A 17,439-nucleotide genomic window follows, 5' to 3' on the forward strand; every position below is an offset into this window, starting at 1 on the left:
TGATCCTGTTGTCGTTGCTGTCGTTGATTCAGTAGTAGAACCTTCCGTTGTAGTTGATTCTGTTGTCGTTGCAGTCGTCGATTCAGTAGTAAATGTTGAACCTTCTTCTGTAGTTGATCCTGTTGTCGTTGCAGTCGTCGATTCAGTAGTAGATGTTGTAGATGATCCTGTTGTCGATTCAGTAGTAGAACCTTCTGTTGTAGTTGATCCTGTAGTCGTTGGTGTCGTCGTTGGTGTCGTTGTTGGTGTCGTCGTTGGTGTCGTCGTTGGTGTCGCCGTTGGTGTCGTAGATTCAGTAGTCGATGTTGTAGATGATCCTGTTGTCGATTCTGTAGTGAACCTTCTGTTGTAATTGCTCCTGTTGTCGTTGCTGTCGTTGATTCAGTAGAAGAGCCTTCCGTTGTAGTTGATCCTGTTGTTGTTGCAGTCGTCGATTCAATAGTGGATGTTGAACCTTCTGTTGTAGTTGATCCTGTTGTCGTTGCAGTCGTCGATTCAGTAGTAGATGTTGTAGATGATCCTGTTGTCGATTCAGTTCTGTTGTAGTTGATCCAGTTGTCGTTTCTGTTGTTGATTCAGTTGTCGATGTTGTAGAGGATCCTGTTGTCGATTCAGTAGTAGAACCTACTGTTGTAATTGATCCTGTTGTCGTTGCTGTTGTCGATTCAGTAGTAGAACCTGCTGTTGTAGTTGATCCTGTTGTCGTTGCAGTCGTCGATTCAGTAGTAGATGTAGAACCTTCTGTTGTAGTTGACCCTGTTGTCGTTTCTGTTGTTGATTCAGTTGTCGATGTTGTCGATTCAGTAGTAGAACCTTCTGTTGTAGTTGATCCTGTTGTTGGTGCAGTCGTCGATTCAGTAGTGGATGTTGAACCTTCTGTTGTAGTTGATCCTGTTGTCGTTTCTGTTGTTGATTCAGTTGTCGATGTTGTAGAGGATCCTGTTGTCGATTCAGTAGCAGAACCTTCTGTTGTAGTTGATCCTGTAGTCGTTGGTGTCGTCGTTGGTCTCGACGTTGGTGTCGTCGTTGGTGTCGTCGAGTCAGTAGTCGATGTTGTAGATGATCCTGTTGTCGATTCTGTAGTAGAACCTTCTGTTGTAGTCGATCCTGTTGTCGTTGCTGTCGTTGATTCAGTAGAAGAACCTTTCGTTGTAGTTGATCCTGTTGTTGTTGCAGTCGTCGATTCAGTAGTCGATGTTGTAGATGATCCTGTTGTCGCTTCTGTAGTAGAACTATCTGTTGTAGCTGCTGTTGTCGATTTAGTAGAAGAACCTTCTGTTGTAGTTGATCCTGTTGTCGTCGCAGTCGTCGATTCAGTAGTAGATGTTGAACCTTCTGTTGTAGTTGATTCTGTTGTCGTTTCTGTTGTTGATTCAGTTGTTGATGTTGTAGAGGATCCTGTTGTCGATTCAGTAGTAGAACCTTCTGTTGTAGTTGATCCTGTAGTCGTTGGTGTCGTCGTTGGTGTCGTTGTTGGTGTCGTCGTTGGTGTCGTCGTTGGTGTCGACGTTGGTGTCGTAGATTCAGTAGTCGTTGTTGTAGATGATCCTGTTGTCGATTCTGTAGTAGAACTTTCTGTTGTAGTTGCTCCTGTTGTCGTTGCTGTCGTTGATTCAGTAGAAGAGCCTTCCGTTGTAGTTGATCCTGTTGTTGTTGCAGTCGTCGATTCAATAGTGGATGTTGAACCTTCTGTTGTAGTTGATCCTGTTGTCGTTGCAGTCGTCGATTCAGTAGTAGATGTTGTAGATGATCCTGTTGTCGATTCAGTTCTGTTGTAGTTGATCCAGTTGTCGTTTCTGTTGTTGATTCAGTTGTCGATGTTGTAGAGGATCCTGTTGTCGATTCAGTAGTAGAACCTTCTGTTGTAGTTGATCCTGTTGTTGGTGCAGTCGTCGATTCAGTAGTGGATGTTGAACCTTCTGTTGTAGTTGATCCTCTTGTCGTTTCTGTTGTTGATTCAGTTGTCGATGTTGTAGAGGATCCTGTTGTCGATTCAGTAGTAGAACCTTCTGTTGTAGTTGATCCTGTAGTCTTTGGTGTCGTCGTTGGTCTCGCCGTTGGTGTCGTCGTTGGTGTCGTCGAGTCAGTAGTCGATGTTGTAGATGATCCTGTTGTCGATTCTGTAGTAGAACCTTCTGTTGTAGTCGATCCTGTTGTCGTTGCTGTCGTTGATTCAGTAGAAGAACCTTTCGTTGTAGTTGATCCTGTTGTTGTTGCAGTCGTCGATTCAGTAGTCGATGTTGTAGATGATCCTGTTGTCGATTCTGTAGTAGAACCTTCTGTTGTAGCTGCTGTTGTCGATTCAGTAGAAGAACCTTCTGTTGTAGTTGATCCTGTTGTCGTCGCAGTCGTCGATTCAGTAGTAGATGTTGAACCTTCTGTTGTAGTTGATTCTGTTGTCGTTTCTGTTGTTGATTCAGTTGTTGATGTTGTGGAGGATCCTGTTGTCGATTCAGTAGTAGAACCTTCTGTTGTAGTTGATCCTGTTGTCGTTTCTGTTGTTGATTTAGTTGTCGATGTTGTAGAGGATCCTGTTGTCGATTCAGTAGTAGAACGTTCTGTTGTAGTTGATCCTGTAGTCGTTGGTGTCGTCGTTGGTGTCCTCGTTGGTGTCGTCGTTGGTGTCGTCGTTGGTGTCGTCGTTGGTGTCGACGTTGGTGTCGTCGATTCAGTAGTCGATGTTGTGGATGATCCTGTTGTCGATTCTGTAGTAGAACCTTCTGTTGTAGTCGATCCTGTTGTCGTTGCTGTCGTTGATTCAGTAGAAGAACCTTCCGTTGTAGTTGATCCTGTTGTTGTTGCAGTCGTCGATTCAGTAGTGGATGTTGAACCTTCTGTTGTAGTTGATCCTGTTGTCGTTGCAGTCGTCGATTCAGTAGTAGATGTTGTAGATGATCCTGTTGTCGATTCAGTAGTAGAACCTTCTGTTGTAGTTTATCCTGTTGTCGTTTCTGTTGTTGATTTAGTTGTCGATGTTGTAGAGGATCCTGTTGTCGATTCAGTAGTAGAACGTTCTGTTGTAGTTGATCCTGTAGTCGTTGGTGTCGTCGTTGGTGTCGTCGTTGGTGTCGACGTTGGTGTCGTCGATTCAGTAGTCGATGTTGTGGATGATCCTGTTGTCGATTCTGTAGTAGAACCTTCTGTTGTAGTCGATCCTGTTGTCGTTGCTGTCGTTGATTCAGTAGAAGAACCTTCCGTTGTAGTTGATCCTGTTGTTGTTGCAGTCGTCGATTCAGTAGTGGATGTTGAACCTTCTGTTGTAGTTGATCCTGTTGTCGTTGCAGTCGTCGATTCAGTAGTAGATGTTGTAGATGATCCTGTTGTCGATTCAGTAGTAGAACCTTCTGTTGTAGTTGATCCTGTTGTCGTTTCTGTTGTTGATTTAGTTGTCGATGTTGTAGAGGATCCTGTTGTCGATTCAGTAGTAGAACGTTCTGTTGTAGTTGATCCTGTAGTCGTTGGTGTCGTCGTTGGTGTCCTCGTTGGTGTCGTCGTTGGTGTCGTCGTTGGTGTCGTCGTTGGTGTCGACGTTGGTGTCGTCGATTCAGTAGTCGATGTTGTGGATGATCCTGTTGTCGATTCAGTAGTAAAACCTTCTGTTGTAGTTGATCCTGTTGTCGTTGCTGTCTTTGATTCAGTAGTAGAACCTTCCGTTGTAGTTGATTCTGTTGTCGTTGCAGTCGTCGATTCAGTAGTAAATGTTGTACCTTCTTCTGTAGTTGATCCTGTTGTCGTTGCAGTCGTCGATTCAGTAGTAGATGTTGTAGATGATCCTGTTGTCGATTCAGTAGTAGAACCTTCTGTTGTAGTTGATCCTGTAGTCGTTGGTGTCGTCGTTGGTGTCGTCGTTGGTTTCGTCGTTGGTGTCGTCGTTGGTGTCATCGTTGGTGTCGACGTCGGTGTCGTCGATTCAGTAGTCGATGTTATGGATGATCCAGTTGTCGATTCTGTAGTAGAACCTTCTGTTGTAGTCGATCCTGTTGTCGTCGCTGTCGTCGTTGGTGTCGTCGTTGGTGTAGTCGTTGGTGTCGTCGTTGGTGTCGACGTTGGTGTCGTCGATTCAGTAGTCGATGTTGTGGATGATCCTGTTGTCGATTCTGTAGTAGAACCTTCTGTTGTAGTCGATCCTGTTGTCGTTGCTGTCGTTGATTCAGTCGAAGAACCTTCCGTTGTAGTTGATCCTGTTGTTGTTGCAGTCGTCGATTCAGTAGTGGTTGTTGAACCTTCTGTTGTAGTTGATCCTGTTGTCGTTGCAGTCGTCGATTCAGTAGTAGATGTTGTAGATGATCCCGTTGTCGATTCAGTAGTAGAACCTTCTTTTGTAGTTTATCCTGTTGTCGTTTCTGTTGTTGATTCAGTTGTCGATGCTGTAGAGGATCCTGTTGTCGATTCAGTAGTAGAACCTTCTGTTGTAATTGATCCTGTTGTCGTTGCTGTTGTCGATTCAGTAGTAGAACCTGCTGTTGTAGTTGATCCTGTTGTCGTTGCAGTCGTCGATTCAGTCGTAGATGTAGAACCTTCTGTTGTAGTTGACCCTGTTGTCGTTTCTGTTGTTGATTCAGTTGTCGATGTTGTAGAGGATCCTTTTGTCGATTCAGTAGTAGAACCTTCTGTTGTAGTTGATCCTGTTGTTGTTGCAGTCGTCGATTCAGTAGTGGATGTTGAACCTTCTGTTGTAGTTGATCCTGTTGTCGTTTCTGTTGTTGATTCAGTTGTCGATGTTGTAGAGGATCCTGTTGTCGATTCAGTAGTAGAACCTTCTGTTGTAGTTGATCCTGTAGTCGTTGGTGTCCTCGTTGGTGTCCTCGTTGGTGTCGTCGTTGGTGTCGTCGTTGGTGTCGACGTTGGTGTCGTCGATTCAGTAGTCGATGTTGTAGATGATCCTGTTGTCGATTCTGTAGTAGAACCTTCTGTTGTAGTCGATCCTGTTGTCGTTGCTGTCGTTGATTCAGTAGAAGAACCTTCCGTTGTAGTTGATCCTGTTGTTGTTGCAGTCGTCGATTCAGTAGTGGATGTTGAACCTTCTGTTGTAGTTGATCCTGTTGTCGTTGCAGTCGTCGATTCAGTAGTAGATGTTGTAGATGATCCTGTTGTCGATTCAGTAGTAGAACCTTCTGTTGTAGCTGCTGTTGTCGATTCAGTAGAAGAACCTTCTTTTGTAGTTGATCCTGTTGTCGTTGCAGTCGTCGATTCAGTAGTAGATGTTGAACCTTCTGTTGTAGTTGATCCTGTTTTCGATTTAGTAGTAGAACCTTCTGTTGTAGTTGACCCTTTAGTCGTTGCTGTCGTTGATTCAGTAGTGGAACCTTCTGTTGTAGTGGATTCTGTAGTCGTTGCTGTCGTTGATTCAGTAGTAGAACCTTCCGTTGTAGTTGATCCTGTTGTCGTTGCAGTCGTCGGTTCAGTAGTAGATGTTGAACCTTCTGTTGTAGTTGATCCTGTTGTCGTTTCTGTTGTTGATGCAGTTGTCGATGTTGTAGAGGATCCTGTTGTCGATTCAGTAGTAGAACCTTCTGTTGTAGTTGATCCTGTTGTCGTTGCTGTCGTCGATTCAGTAGTCGATGTTGTAGATGATCCTGTTGTCGATTCAGTAGTAGAACCTTCTTCTGTAGTTGATCCTGTTGTCGTTGCAGTCGTCGATTCAGTAGTAGATGTTGTTGATGATCCTGTTGTCGATTCAGTAGTAGAACCTTCTGTTGTAGTTGATCCTGTAGTCGTTGGTGTCGTCGTTGGTGTCGTCGTTGGTGTCGTCGTTGGTGTCATCGTTGGTGTCGACGTCGGTGTCGTCGATTCAGTAGTCGATGTTGTGGATGATCCTGTTGTCGATTCTGTAGTAGAACCTTCTGTTGTAGTCGATCCTGTTGTCGTTGCTGTCGTTGATTCAGTAGAAGAACCTTCCGTTGTAGTTGATCCTGTTGGTGTTGCAGTCGTCGATTCAGTAGTGGATGTTGAACCTTCTGTTGTATTTGATCCTGTTGTCGTTGCAGTCGTCGATTCAGTAGTAGATGTTGTAGATGATACTGTTGTCGATTCAGTAGTAGAACCTTCTGTTGTAGTTTATCCTGTTGTCGTTGCTGTCGTCGATTCAGTAGTCGATGTTGTAGATGATCCTGTTGTCGATTCAGTAGTAGAACCTTCTGTTGTAGTTGATCCTGTTGTCGTTGCTGTCGTTGATTCAGTAGTAGAACCTTCCGTTGTAGTTGATTCTGTTGTCGTTGCAGTCGTCGATTCAGTAGTAAATGTTGAACCTTCTTCTGTAGTTGATCCTGTTGTCGTTGCAGTCGTCGATTCAGTAGTAGATGTTGTAGATGATCCTGTTGTCGATTCAGTAGTAGAATCTTCTGTTGTAGTTGATCCTGTAGTCGTTGGTGTCGTCGTTGGTGTCGTTGTTGGTGTCGTCGTTGGTGTCGTCGTTGGTGTCGCCGTTGGTGTCGTAGATTCAGTAGTCGATGTTGTAGATGATCCTGTTGTCGATTCTGTAGTAAAACTTTCTGTTGTAATTGCTCCTGTTGTCGTTGCTGTCGTTGATTCAGTAGAAGAGCCTTCCGTTGTAGTTGATCCTGTTGTTGTTGCAGTCGTCGATTCAATAGTGGATGTTGAACCTTCTGTTGTAGTTGATCCTGTTGTCGTTGCAGTCGTCGATTCAGTAGTAGATGTTGTAGATGATCCTGTTGTCGATTCAGTTCTGTTGTAGTTGATCCAGTTGTCGTTTCTGTTGTTGATTCAGTTGTCGATGTTGTAGAGGATCCTGTTGTCGATTCAGTAGTAGAACCTACTGTTGTAATTGATCCTGTTGTCGTTGCTGTTGTCGATTCAGTAGTAGAACCTGCTGTTGTAGTTGATCCTGTTGTCGTTGCAGTCGTCGATTCAGTAGTAGATGTAGAACCTTCTGTTGTAGTTGACCCTGTTGTCGTTTCTGTTGTTGATTCAGTTGTCGATGTTGTAGAGGATCCTGTTGTCGATTCAGTAGTAGAACCTTCTGTTGTAGTTGATCCTGTTGTTGGTGCAGTCGTCGATTCAGTAGTGGATGTTGAACCTTCTGTTGTAGTTGATCCTGTTGTCGTTTCTGTTGTTGATTCAGTTGTCGATGTTGTAGAGGATCCTGTTGTCGATTCAGTAGCAGAACCTTCTGTTGTAGTTGATCCTGTAGTCGTTGGTGTCGTCGTTGGTCTCGACGTTGGTGTCGTCGTTGGTGTCGTCGAGTCAGTAGTCGATGTTGTAGATGATCCTGTTGTCGATTCTGTAGTAGAACCTTCTGTTGTAGTCGATCCTGTTGTCGTTGCTGTCGTTGATTCAGTAGAAGAACCTTTCGTTGTAGTTGATCCTGTTGTTGTTGCAGTCGTCGATTCAGTAGTCGATGTTGTAGATGATCCTGTTGTCGCTTCTGTAGTAGAACTATCTGTTGTAGCTGCTGTTGTCGATTTAGTAGAAGAACCTTCTGTTGTAGTTGATCCTGTTGTCGTCGCAGTCGTAGATTCAGTAGTAGATGTTGAACCTTCTGTTGTAGTTGATTCTGTTGTCGTTTCTGTTGTTGATTCAGTTGTTGATGTTGTAGAGGATCCTGTTGTCGATTCAGTAGTAGAACCTTCTGTTGTAGTTGATCCTGTAGTCGTTGGTGTCGTCGTTGGTGTCGTTGTTGGTGTCGTCGTTGGTGTCGTCGTTGGTGTCGACGTTGGTGTCGTAGATTCAGTAGTCGTTGTTGTAGATGATCCTGTTGTCGATTCTGTAGTAGAACTTTCTGTTGTAGTTGCTCCTGTTGTCGTTGCTGTCGTTGATTCAGTAGAAGAGCCTTCCGTTGTAGTTGATCCTGTTGTTGTTGCAGTCGTCGATTCAATAGTGGATGTTGAACCTTCTGTTGTAGTTGATCCTGTTGTCGTTGCAGTCGTCGATTCAGTAGTAGATGTTGTAGATGATCCTGTTGTCGATTCAGTTCTGTTGTAGTTGATCCAGTTGTCGTTTCTGTTGTTGATTCAGTTGTCGATGTTGTAGAGGATCCTGTTGTCGATTCAGTAGTAGAACCTTCTGTTGTAGTTGATCCTGTTGTTGGTGCAGTCGTCGATTCAGTAGTGGATGTTGAACCTTCTGTTGTAGTTGATCCTCTTGTCGTTTCTGTTGTTGATTCAGTTGTCGATGTTGTAGAGGATCCTGTTGTCGATTCAGTAGTAGAACCTTCTGTTGTAGTTGATCCTGTAGTCTTTGGTGTCGTCGTTGGTCTCGACGTTGGTGTCGTCCTTGGTGTCGTCGAGTCAGTAGTCGATGTTGTAGATGATCCTGTTGTCGATTCTGTAGTAGAACCTTCTGTTGTAGTCGATCCTGTTGTCGTTGCTGTCGTTGATTCAGTAGAAGAACCTTTCGTTGTAGTTGATCCTGTTGTTGTTGTAGTCGTCGATTCAGTAGTCGATGTTGTAGATGATCCTGTTGTCGATTCTGTAGTAGAACCTTCTGTTGTAGCTGCTGTTGTCGATTCAGTAGAAGAACCTTCTGTTGTAGTTGATCCTGTTGTCGTCGCAGTCGTCGATTCAGTAGTAGATGTTGAACCTTCTGTTGTAGTTGATTCTGTTGTCGTTTCTGTTGTTGATTTAGTTGTTGATGTTGTGGAGGATCCTGTTGTCGATTCAGTAGTAGAACCTTCTGTTGTAGTTGATCCTGTTGTCGTTTCTGTTGTTGATTTAGTTGTCGATGTTGTAGAGGATCCTGTTGTCGATTCAGTAGTAGAACGTTCTGTTGTAGTTGATCCTGTAGTCGTTGGTGTCGTCGTTGGTGTCCTCGTTGGTGTCGTCGTTGGTGTCGTCGTTGGTGTCGTCGTTGGTGTCGACGTTGGTGTCGTCGATTCAGTAGTCGATGTTGTGGATGATCCTGTTGTCGATTCTGTAGTAGAACCTTCTGTTGTAGTCGATCCTGTTGTCGTTGCTGTCGTTGATTCAGTAGAAGAACCTTCCGTTGTAGTTGATCCTGTTGTTGTTGCAGTCGTCGATTCAGTAGTGGATGTTGAACCTTCTGTTGTAGTTGATCCTGTTGTCGTTGCAGTCGTCGATTCAGTAGTAGATGTTGTAGATGATCCTGTTGTCGATTCAGTAGTAGAACCTTCTGTTGTAGTTTATCCTGTTGTCGTTGCTGTTGTTGATTTAGTTGTCGATGTTGTAGAGGATCCTTTTGTCGATTCAGTAGTAGAACGTTCTGTTGTAGTTGATCCTGTAGTCGTTGGTGTCGTCGTTGGTGTCGTCGTTGGTGTCGACGTTGGTGTCGTCGATTCAGTAGTCGATGTTGTGGATGATCCTGTTGTCGATTCTGTAGTAGAACCTTCTGTTGTAGTCGATCCTGTTGTCGTTGCTGTCGTTGATTCAGTAGAAGAACCTTCCGTTGTAGTTGATCCTGTTGTTGTTGCAGTCGTCGATTCAGTAGTGGATGTTGAACCTTCTGTTGTAGTTGATCCTGTTGTCGTTGCAGTCGTTGATTCAGTAGTAGATGTTGTAGATGATCCTGTTGTCGATTCAGTAGTAGAACCTTCTGTTGTAGTTGATCCTGTTGTCGTTTCTGTTGTTGATTTAGTTGTCGATGTTGTAGAGGATCCTGTTGTCGATTCAGTAGTAGAACGTTCTGTTGTAGTTGATCCTGTAGTCGTTGGTGTCGTCGTTGGTGTCCTCGTTGGTGTCGTCGTTGGTGTCGTCGTTGGTGTCGTCGTTGGTGTCGACGTTGGTGTCGTCGATTCAGTAGTCGATGTTGTGGATGATCCTGTTGTCGATTCAGTAGTAAAACCTTCTGTTGTAGTTGATCCTGTTGTCGTTGCTGTCTTTGATTCAGTAGTAGAACCTTCCGTTGTAGTTGATTCTGTTGTCGTTGCAGTCGTCGATTCAGTAGTAAATGTTGTACCTTCTTCTGTAGTTGATCCTGTTGTCGTTGCAGTCGTCGATTCAGTAGTAGATGTTGTAGATGATCCTGTTGTCGATTCAGTAGTAGAACCTTCTGTTGTAGTTGATCCTGTAGTCGTTGGTGTCGTCGTTGGTGTCGTCGTTGGTTTCGTCGTTGGTGTCGTCGTTGGTGTCATCGTTGGTGTCGACGTCGGTGTCGTCGATTCAGTAGTCGATGTTATGGATGATCCAGTTGTCGATTCTGTAGTAGAACCTTCTGTTGTAGTCGATCCTGTTGTCGTCGCTGTCGTCGTTGGTGTCGTCGTTGGTGTAGTCGTTGGTGTCGTCGTTGGTGTCGACGTTGGTGTCGTCGATTCAGTAGTCGATGTTGTGGATGATCCTGTTGTCGATTCTGTAGTAGAACCTTCTGTTGTAGTCGATCCTGTTGTCGTTGCTGTCGTTGATTCAGTCGAAGAACCTTCCGTTGTAGTTGATCCTGTTGTTGTTGCAGTCGTCGATTCAGTAGTGGTTGTTGAACCTTCTGTTGTAGTTGATCCTGTTGTCGTTGCAGTCGTCGATTCAGTAGTAGATGTTGTAGATGATCCTGTTGTCGATTCAGTAGTAGAACCTTCTTTTGTAGTTTATCCTGTTGTCGTTTCTGTTGTTGATTCAGTTGTCGATGCTGTAGAGGATCCTGTTGTCGATTCAGTAGTAGAACCTTCTGTTGTAATTGATCCTGTTGTCGTTGCTGTTGTCGATTCAGTAGTAGAACCTGCTGTTGTAGTTGATCCTGTTGTCGTTGCAGTCGTCGATTCAGTCGTAGATGTAGAACCTTCTGTTGTAGTTGACCCTGTTGTCGTTTCTGTTGTTGATTCAGTTGTCGTTGTTGTAGAGGATCCTTTTGTCGATTCAGTAGTAGAACCTTCTGTTGTAGTTGATCCTGTTGTTGTTGCAGTCGTCGATTCAGTAGTGGATGTTGAACCTTCTGTTGTAGTTGATCCTGTTGTCGTTTCTGTTGTTGATTCAGTTGTCGATGTTGTAGAGGATCCTGTTGTCGATTCAGTAGTAGAACCTTCTGTTGTAGTTGATCCTGTAGTCGTTGGTGTCCTCGTTGGTGTCGTCGTTGGTGTCGTCGTTGGTGTCGACGTTGGTGTCGTCGATTCAGTAGTCGATGTTGTAGATGATCCTGTTGTCGATTCTGTAGTAGAACCTTCTGTTGTAGTCGATCCTGTTGTCGTTGCTGTCGTTGATTCAGTAGAAGAACCTTCCGTTGTAGTTGATCCTGTTGTTGTTGCAGTCGTCGATTCAGTAGTGGATGTTGAACCTTCTGTTGTAGTTGATCCTGTTGTCGTTGCAGTCGTCGATTCAGTAGTAGATGTTGTAGATGATCCTGTTGTCGATTCAGTAGTAGAACCTTCTGTTGTAGCTGCTGTTGTCGATTCAGTAGAAGAACCTTCTTTTGTAGTTGATCCTGTTGTCGTTGCAGTCGTCGATTCAGTAGTAGATGTTGAACCTTCTGTTGTAGTTGATCCTGTTTTCGATTCAGTAGTAGAACCTTCTGTTGTAGTTGACCCTTTAGTCGTTGCTGTCGTTGATTCAGTAGTGGAACCTTCTGTTGTAGTGGATTCTGTAGTCGTTGCTGTCGTTGATTCAGTAGTAGAACCTTCCGTTGTAGTTGATCCTGTTGTCGTTGCAGTCGTCGGTTCAGTAGTAGATGTTGAACCTTCTGTTGTAGTTGATCCTGTTGTCGTTTCTGTTGTTGATGCAGTTGTCGATGTTGTAGAGGATCCTGTTGTCGATTCAGTAGTAGAACCTTCTGTTGTAGTTGATCCTGTTGTCGTTGCAGTCGTCGATTCAGTAGAAGAACCTTCTGTTGTAGTTGATCCGGTAGTCATTGGTGTCGTTGATTGAGTAGTTGATGTTGTAGATGATCCTGTTGTCGATTCAGTAGAAGAACCTTCTGTTGTAGTTGATCCGGTAGTCATTGGTGTCGTTGATTCAGTAGTCGATGTTGTAGATGATCCTGTTGTCGATTCAGTTGTAGAACCTTGTGTTGTAGTTGATCCTGTTGTCGTTGCTGTTGTCGATTCAGTAGTCGATGTTGTAGATGATCCTGTTGTCGCTGCAGTAGTATATGTTGTCTGCTCTGTTGTAGTTGATGGTGTTGGTGTCGTCGACTCAGTAGTAGTTGTAGATGATCCAGTTGTCGGTGGTGCCGTTGGAAGTCGCAATTTTAGAATTCAAAATGGTGGTTGAGGTCGATTTATGACTTCAGTGCATCATTACGATTCCGGAAATATCTGTATTGGGTGGTATAAGGTTTCTTTCAACAGTTTTTCAGAAACCGGAAATCACCATCTTTTTAAAATGTCATTTGGAGATAATATTCGGCCTCTGGGCGTAATTCTGGTTTTGGAAACGCCCATATTGGGTGGTATTCGGTAATATTCGGCTGTTTTCTAGAAACCGGAAGCATCCATCTTAAATTTAAAAATAGCGTCTGGGGTCGATTTTTGGTTCCGGGCATCATCCCGAACATTTAAGACTGTTTTCGGAAAAACTGGTTGAAATATCTGTTTAATGTGTTTGGGAGACTGCCCAAAGATAAGAGTCCTTCCTACCAGAAAAGAGAGGGGTGTAAAACCACCATGAAATTTTTGTTTGCTCCACATGCCAAATTTGGTTCCGTTCACTTGATTAGTTTTTGAGTTGTGCAGAAATTTGTGTTTCGTTTGTATGGGAGCCCTCTTTTCCAGAAGGGAGAGGGGTGTCGAATCACCATGAAATATTTTCTTGCCCTCAAAAACCTCTTCATGTCAAATTTGGTTGCCTTTACTTGATTATTTCTCGAGATGTGCAAAGTTTGTATTTAATTTGTATAGGACCCCTCTCTTATGGAAAAAGGGGGGTCGTCGAACTATTATGGACATATTTGTTACTCCCAAAAACATTCACCTGCCAAGTTTGGTTGTATTTGCTTGAATGATGCTCGATTTGTGTTTTGCCTTTCTTCTAGAAAGGTATAGCAATCACTGCAAAAACCAAAGGTATAAAAGTGCTCCGAAGGGTCGAATCTCGTATATCAATCGACTTAGTTTGACGAGCTGAGCATTTTCTGTATATGTGTGTGTGTGTATAACGCTCTCCCAATCTCACTCGATTTTCTCAGAGATGGCTGGACCGATCTTCATGAAATTAATTGCAAATGAGAGGTTCAGTTGCCCCGTAAGACCCTATCGAATTTCATTGCAATCGGACTGTAACTTCGTCTGTCAAAATGTGAAAACCACGAAATTTCATTATCTCAGAAACTACACAACCGATTTGAACAATATTGATATCAGATGAACGGACTAATTAAGGGTTAACTGATGAATTATATTAATTGAGCACGTGTTTCAAAAGTTGTGAAAAGAAAGTTATATTTGAAATAAAAAAATCGTACTATTAATAATCGAATCTAAAATTATATTTAATCGAATGATATAGAATCGAGTCTAAATATAATCGAGTCTAACCTAAATATGAGTACAGTGATATTCGATTATACCACGATCAAAAAAAAATCCGCGTCATCTCTTTAAAACATATTGATTCCATGTTATTTGCATGTGTATGTGTTCATATGTGTGTGAATGTTATGTTTTAAATGTTCGGTATAGTTTCACTGATCCAGCAAATATTATCAAGGTGTATTTTTTTCTGAAAATTGAAGTGTTCGTGTAAATCTTTTTTGACAAATAATAAGTTGGAATGAGAAAGGCTGGGTCTGGCCGCTAGGTGGATTATTTTGGGTTTATGATTAATGTTTATTTATTTGTTATATATTTTGGTAAATTTTTCAAATAAATTGTTCAATTTTAATTTTTTTAAATTTTATGAATCAATAAAGGAACGTTTAATTTTCGACACCCTCTTCTTTTGTATAGATCCTCAATTTTCCCGCATAGGTTGCAACGCTTTGTCAATTAGACCCCTTTCTTCTCCTCGAGCGTTACGGAATTTGGTGGACGTTTTCTTACGACACTTCAGTTTTGGATGAGTCAAATTTGAAGTAGAAAAAAAATCCTGATTAAAATCGAGTCTAAAATTAAATAGTCCGACCTGTAATACACATTTATTGCTACACACAGATTGCATAGTTACAGGTAGATGTGCTTGTTGCCAAATTTTATATGAACCAAATCAAGTTTAGTTAGGTGTCTTACACAAATTACGTTACGCTAAAAATCTAGATTTAAGACCCCCTCCCCCCATATGTAACGATGGGTAACGTTCGATATGACTCCTCCTCCTTAAAATTTTGTAACGCTGAACAGCCGGACCCACCTCCGAAATTTTCAATTTCTAGCAAACATCACAGTAACGTAACTGTCTCTACTACATACGTAACAATATATAACGCAGACTCAACCCTCCTCCCCTCCCTCCCTTCATGGTTACGTAATTTGGCATGTTTTAAATTTTGGGGGATTTATTGACGAAGTTCTTCGTAAATCATAGCAATTTGATCCATACCGCATTCAGAAAACGAAAACTAGTTCAGTTATTCGTTTGTATATTGCGCACTTCCCACCAAAATGGACTGCACAGTTTGAAAGTGCAACAGCAGGGGAGCTGCGTAGCCGCAAGGTTACAGAGTCCGCTTTGTCAAGCAAATGGTCGTGGGTTCGAATCATTATAGAATCTGGCCATTCGATCTCAAAGCTGGACTTTTAAGTATGGGTTCATTCTTAGGCTCCCCACCACTTACCCTTCCTTCACGGTGAAATCTATAACACCTTTGCGTAACTTCCTCTAACCAAAAAACATTAGTCCCTCTTATTAATAAAACTGGCCAGAAGGACGCACAACGAAACTTCTCCAGGGAATTATAATTGGTGATATTTGGTAAGAAAAACGAGCATCGGTATAGTAGAACAGTAAGCGTGTGAAAGGAAGAGTATCACATTACCCACAAGCACTGATAAACAATAATAATAAGCATGCCACTTCTCAATAGCGGTATTGCTAATGATAGAAGTGCGGGATACAGCAGACACCCGGGCATATCTCACAATAGATCTACGATTCTGGTCGCAGTGAGGAAGTCCATACAGGAAAAAAAGTGCAACAGCAAAAAAATGTGCATCAAAGTGCTCATTAACACTTATGAATTCGTTTTCGCGACGGTACTACACCGTTCCCGGATTTACAAGGAAAAACGTGTAACACGAGTGCAGCTACACCACAAAAACAAATTTACCATCACCCAACATACTTTTTGACAGCTTGAATGAAAGCATGTGCGACAGTGCTGCCAAAATACATTATTATAAAAAAAATATTAAAAATATTGGAAATTTGAAAAAATCTCGTTTGTGGTTGTAGAAATTTATTCATGTACGGACATCTAATAAGTGTTACGCAATACATTCAATAAATTCCACTCTTGATTGAACATTTAAAAAAAAATTGTTAGAGTTTGAATCAATCAGGTTCCGAAGGAAGTATATTAGTGTTGCTCAATCATTTCTGGCAACAACAATGCATAGATTCAAACTGTGGTGAAGAAGTGAGCTGAAAATCCAGTAGTCAAAGCAAATAGCAATACATATGAGATTGGATTTGCCTCAGTTTACGTGGTTTTTGGACACCCTCTTATCACCGCAACACTTTTCTCATAACAAAATCATCTACAGTAAATTAATTTTGGCCGTCAATCTTAATTTTCCGACTATTGTGCAATGCGTAGAATCCAAAAGTTGGATAAATGAGTTCAAGTAGCACTTCTAGGTAGATATCGGAGCGAAACCACGACATATGATCTGAAAGTACGCAAAAATTTTATCGATCATTTTTAATTTGAACAAAATTTTGCACACGAGTCTGACTCAGCAAATTGAGTATATTCGCAAATTAAAATTTGTTTTGAGATTTAAAAGTTATTTTTGAAAAAGGCGTATGTATTTTGGCACTGATTTTGTTCGAAACATTGTAGTTCAGAAATTTGAAATTGTACAAAAAACTGTGTGAGTATGAATTGTAGGGAATGGATGCAGCCTTCTTGAAAAACATTTCTTTATCCTGGACTTTTTAACAAAAATTTTGTTCAAGTTTCGCTTAAGAAGTTCTACTCTTATTTTTGTAAATTGAAATTTAGTGTTTATATAGAATTTTTGCGTAGCCAAAAAATTGTTTTACGGTATGAATTTCATTTGGGTTGTTTAGCTATTCACGGATTGCTGAATTTTATATATCAGCTAGAAGAGTGTAATTTGCTGAACAAAACGTGATTTTTTTTTTAATTTTATATCATTGTCCTTCGATGTTTAAAAGAAGAATAAAAATTGCTCTAAATCGCCACAATGACAGTTGTTACATGGGCGAACTGTCATTGTAGCGATTTCGAGCAGTTTTATTTCGTGATTGAATTGAAATTGAAATTGAAAGTGAAAATTGAAGAACAATGATAGAGAAAATCGCGTTTTGCTTAGAAAATGCAGCTCTTTCAGATGATATGAAAAACTTATATAGCTAAACAACCCAATTGGGCAGCATCCATTCTCTACAAATCATTTTCAGATAAATTTTCTGCACAATCGAAGGTTCTGAACTACAATGCTTTGAATAAGATGAAATGCTTTGAATAAGGTGCCAAAAAACATACGTCCTTTTAGAAAATTTACGTGTGCGTAGTTTCAATTAAATTTAAAATGGTCGATATTCGACTATAGGTCATTTGGCGTGGCTTTGCTCACCTGTTTTAGATATCGCGCTGTTACCCAACACTTGTTCGTCCATAATTATAATAATTAGCACTTTTCAGAATTGAAATAATTTTTTTGCATTGCCATGTTTTATTAGGGTTTTTTAACTTTTAGGCTAAATGGGCTTCAATTTTTTGTCTTTTCGATAGAGAAATATATCAATCACTGTTTCCACAAGCTGATGCCTCGCTTCTACACATATTACGTTAGCACTTTCGCAACATTTTAAACCATCAATCACCATTGTTTATAATCAGTGGAACAGTACAAACCTAGATCACTATTGGCGGCTTCGTCACAGTTGCAAACACACTGGTTGGATTCCGGCGAGTAATTTCCCACACACCCACAGTTGTCACAGATCGAACGACAGGATAAAGTACTGTGTCGTCTCCTGAGTGACGGGCTTTGTTCCAACTTGTAGCCATCGACAAGGATCCGTTCTAAAAAGCAGCTGTAGACGAAGATTGCTGTCAGTATGACTCCGGCCATTCTGGTCTTCCGTTCGGCCATGTTTCCCGTAGGGCACTGACACCGGAGCGTGCTCCAGACGCATCATTTAGTCATACAGGTGCAGTTTTTGCCCATTTTCGGTTCCGCAATTGAGCGGTATTCATATTCCTGGTTAATCACGTAATAATCAGCAGCATGTCGGAGTTTTTTTCGCAGTGTTACCCATTAATTCGATGGAGCAAAAAACGTTGAGCGTTTGGATGAGAAAAAAAAACGAGCACGATAAGCCGAGAAACTTTCAACTAGAAGATTTCGTTTTTAAGTGTTTAACGAATCGTCGCTGTTGGATATTATTCATAGTTTATAATGAAGCAGGATAGTCAGAATTC

General features: G+C 41.8%; 1 protein-coding gene across 1 annotated transcript; it reads right to left on the minus strand.

Moving 5' to 3' along the window:
* Positions 1–292: 292 nt before the first annotated feature.
* LOC129719708 (mucin-2-like) lies at positions 293–17,110 on the minus strand. The gene is made up of 9 exons (XM_055671103.1): positions 16,870–17,110; positions 11,404–11,589; positions 9,961–10,260; positions 7,496–7,867; positions 6,887–7,144; positions 4,518–4,775; positions 2,316–2,573; positions 1,121–1,398; positions 293–472 (listed from the first exon to the last, which is right to left on the minus strand). Exons 1-9 carry the CDS (start codon positions 17,108–17,110, stop codon positions 293–295), a joined length of 2,331 nt encoding a protein of 776 aa, XP_055527078.1.
* Between the last annotated feature and the right edge of the window lie 329 nt (positions 17,111–17,439).

This window comes from Wyeomyia smithii, chromosome 2 (assembly GCF_029784165.1).
Source record: "Wyeomyia smithii strain HCP4-BCI-WySm-NY-G18 chromosome 2, ASM2978416v1, whole genome shotgun sequence".
Classification (NCBI taxonomy): Eukaryota; Metazoa; Arthropoda; class Insecta; order Diptera; family Culicidae; genus Wyeomyia; species Wyeomyia smithii.

Bases quoted from the DNA above. Each gene is read 5' to 3' on its own strand.
- LOC129719708 (XM_055671103.1), bottom strand. From the start codon at position 17,110: ATGGCCGAACGGAAGACCAGAATGGCCGGAGTCATACTGACAGCAATC. The intron at 11,590-16,869 runs GTTTGTACTGTT...AAACGACAACAG, and splicing joins AGCCGCCAATAGTGATCTAG to GATCAACTACAACAGAAGGT. The intron at 4,776-6,886 runs GTTCTACATCTA...CAACGACTACAG, and splicing joins AGGGTCAACTACAACAGAAG to GATCAACTACAACAGAAGGT.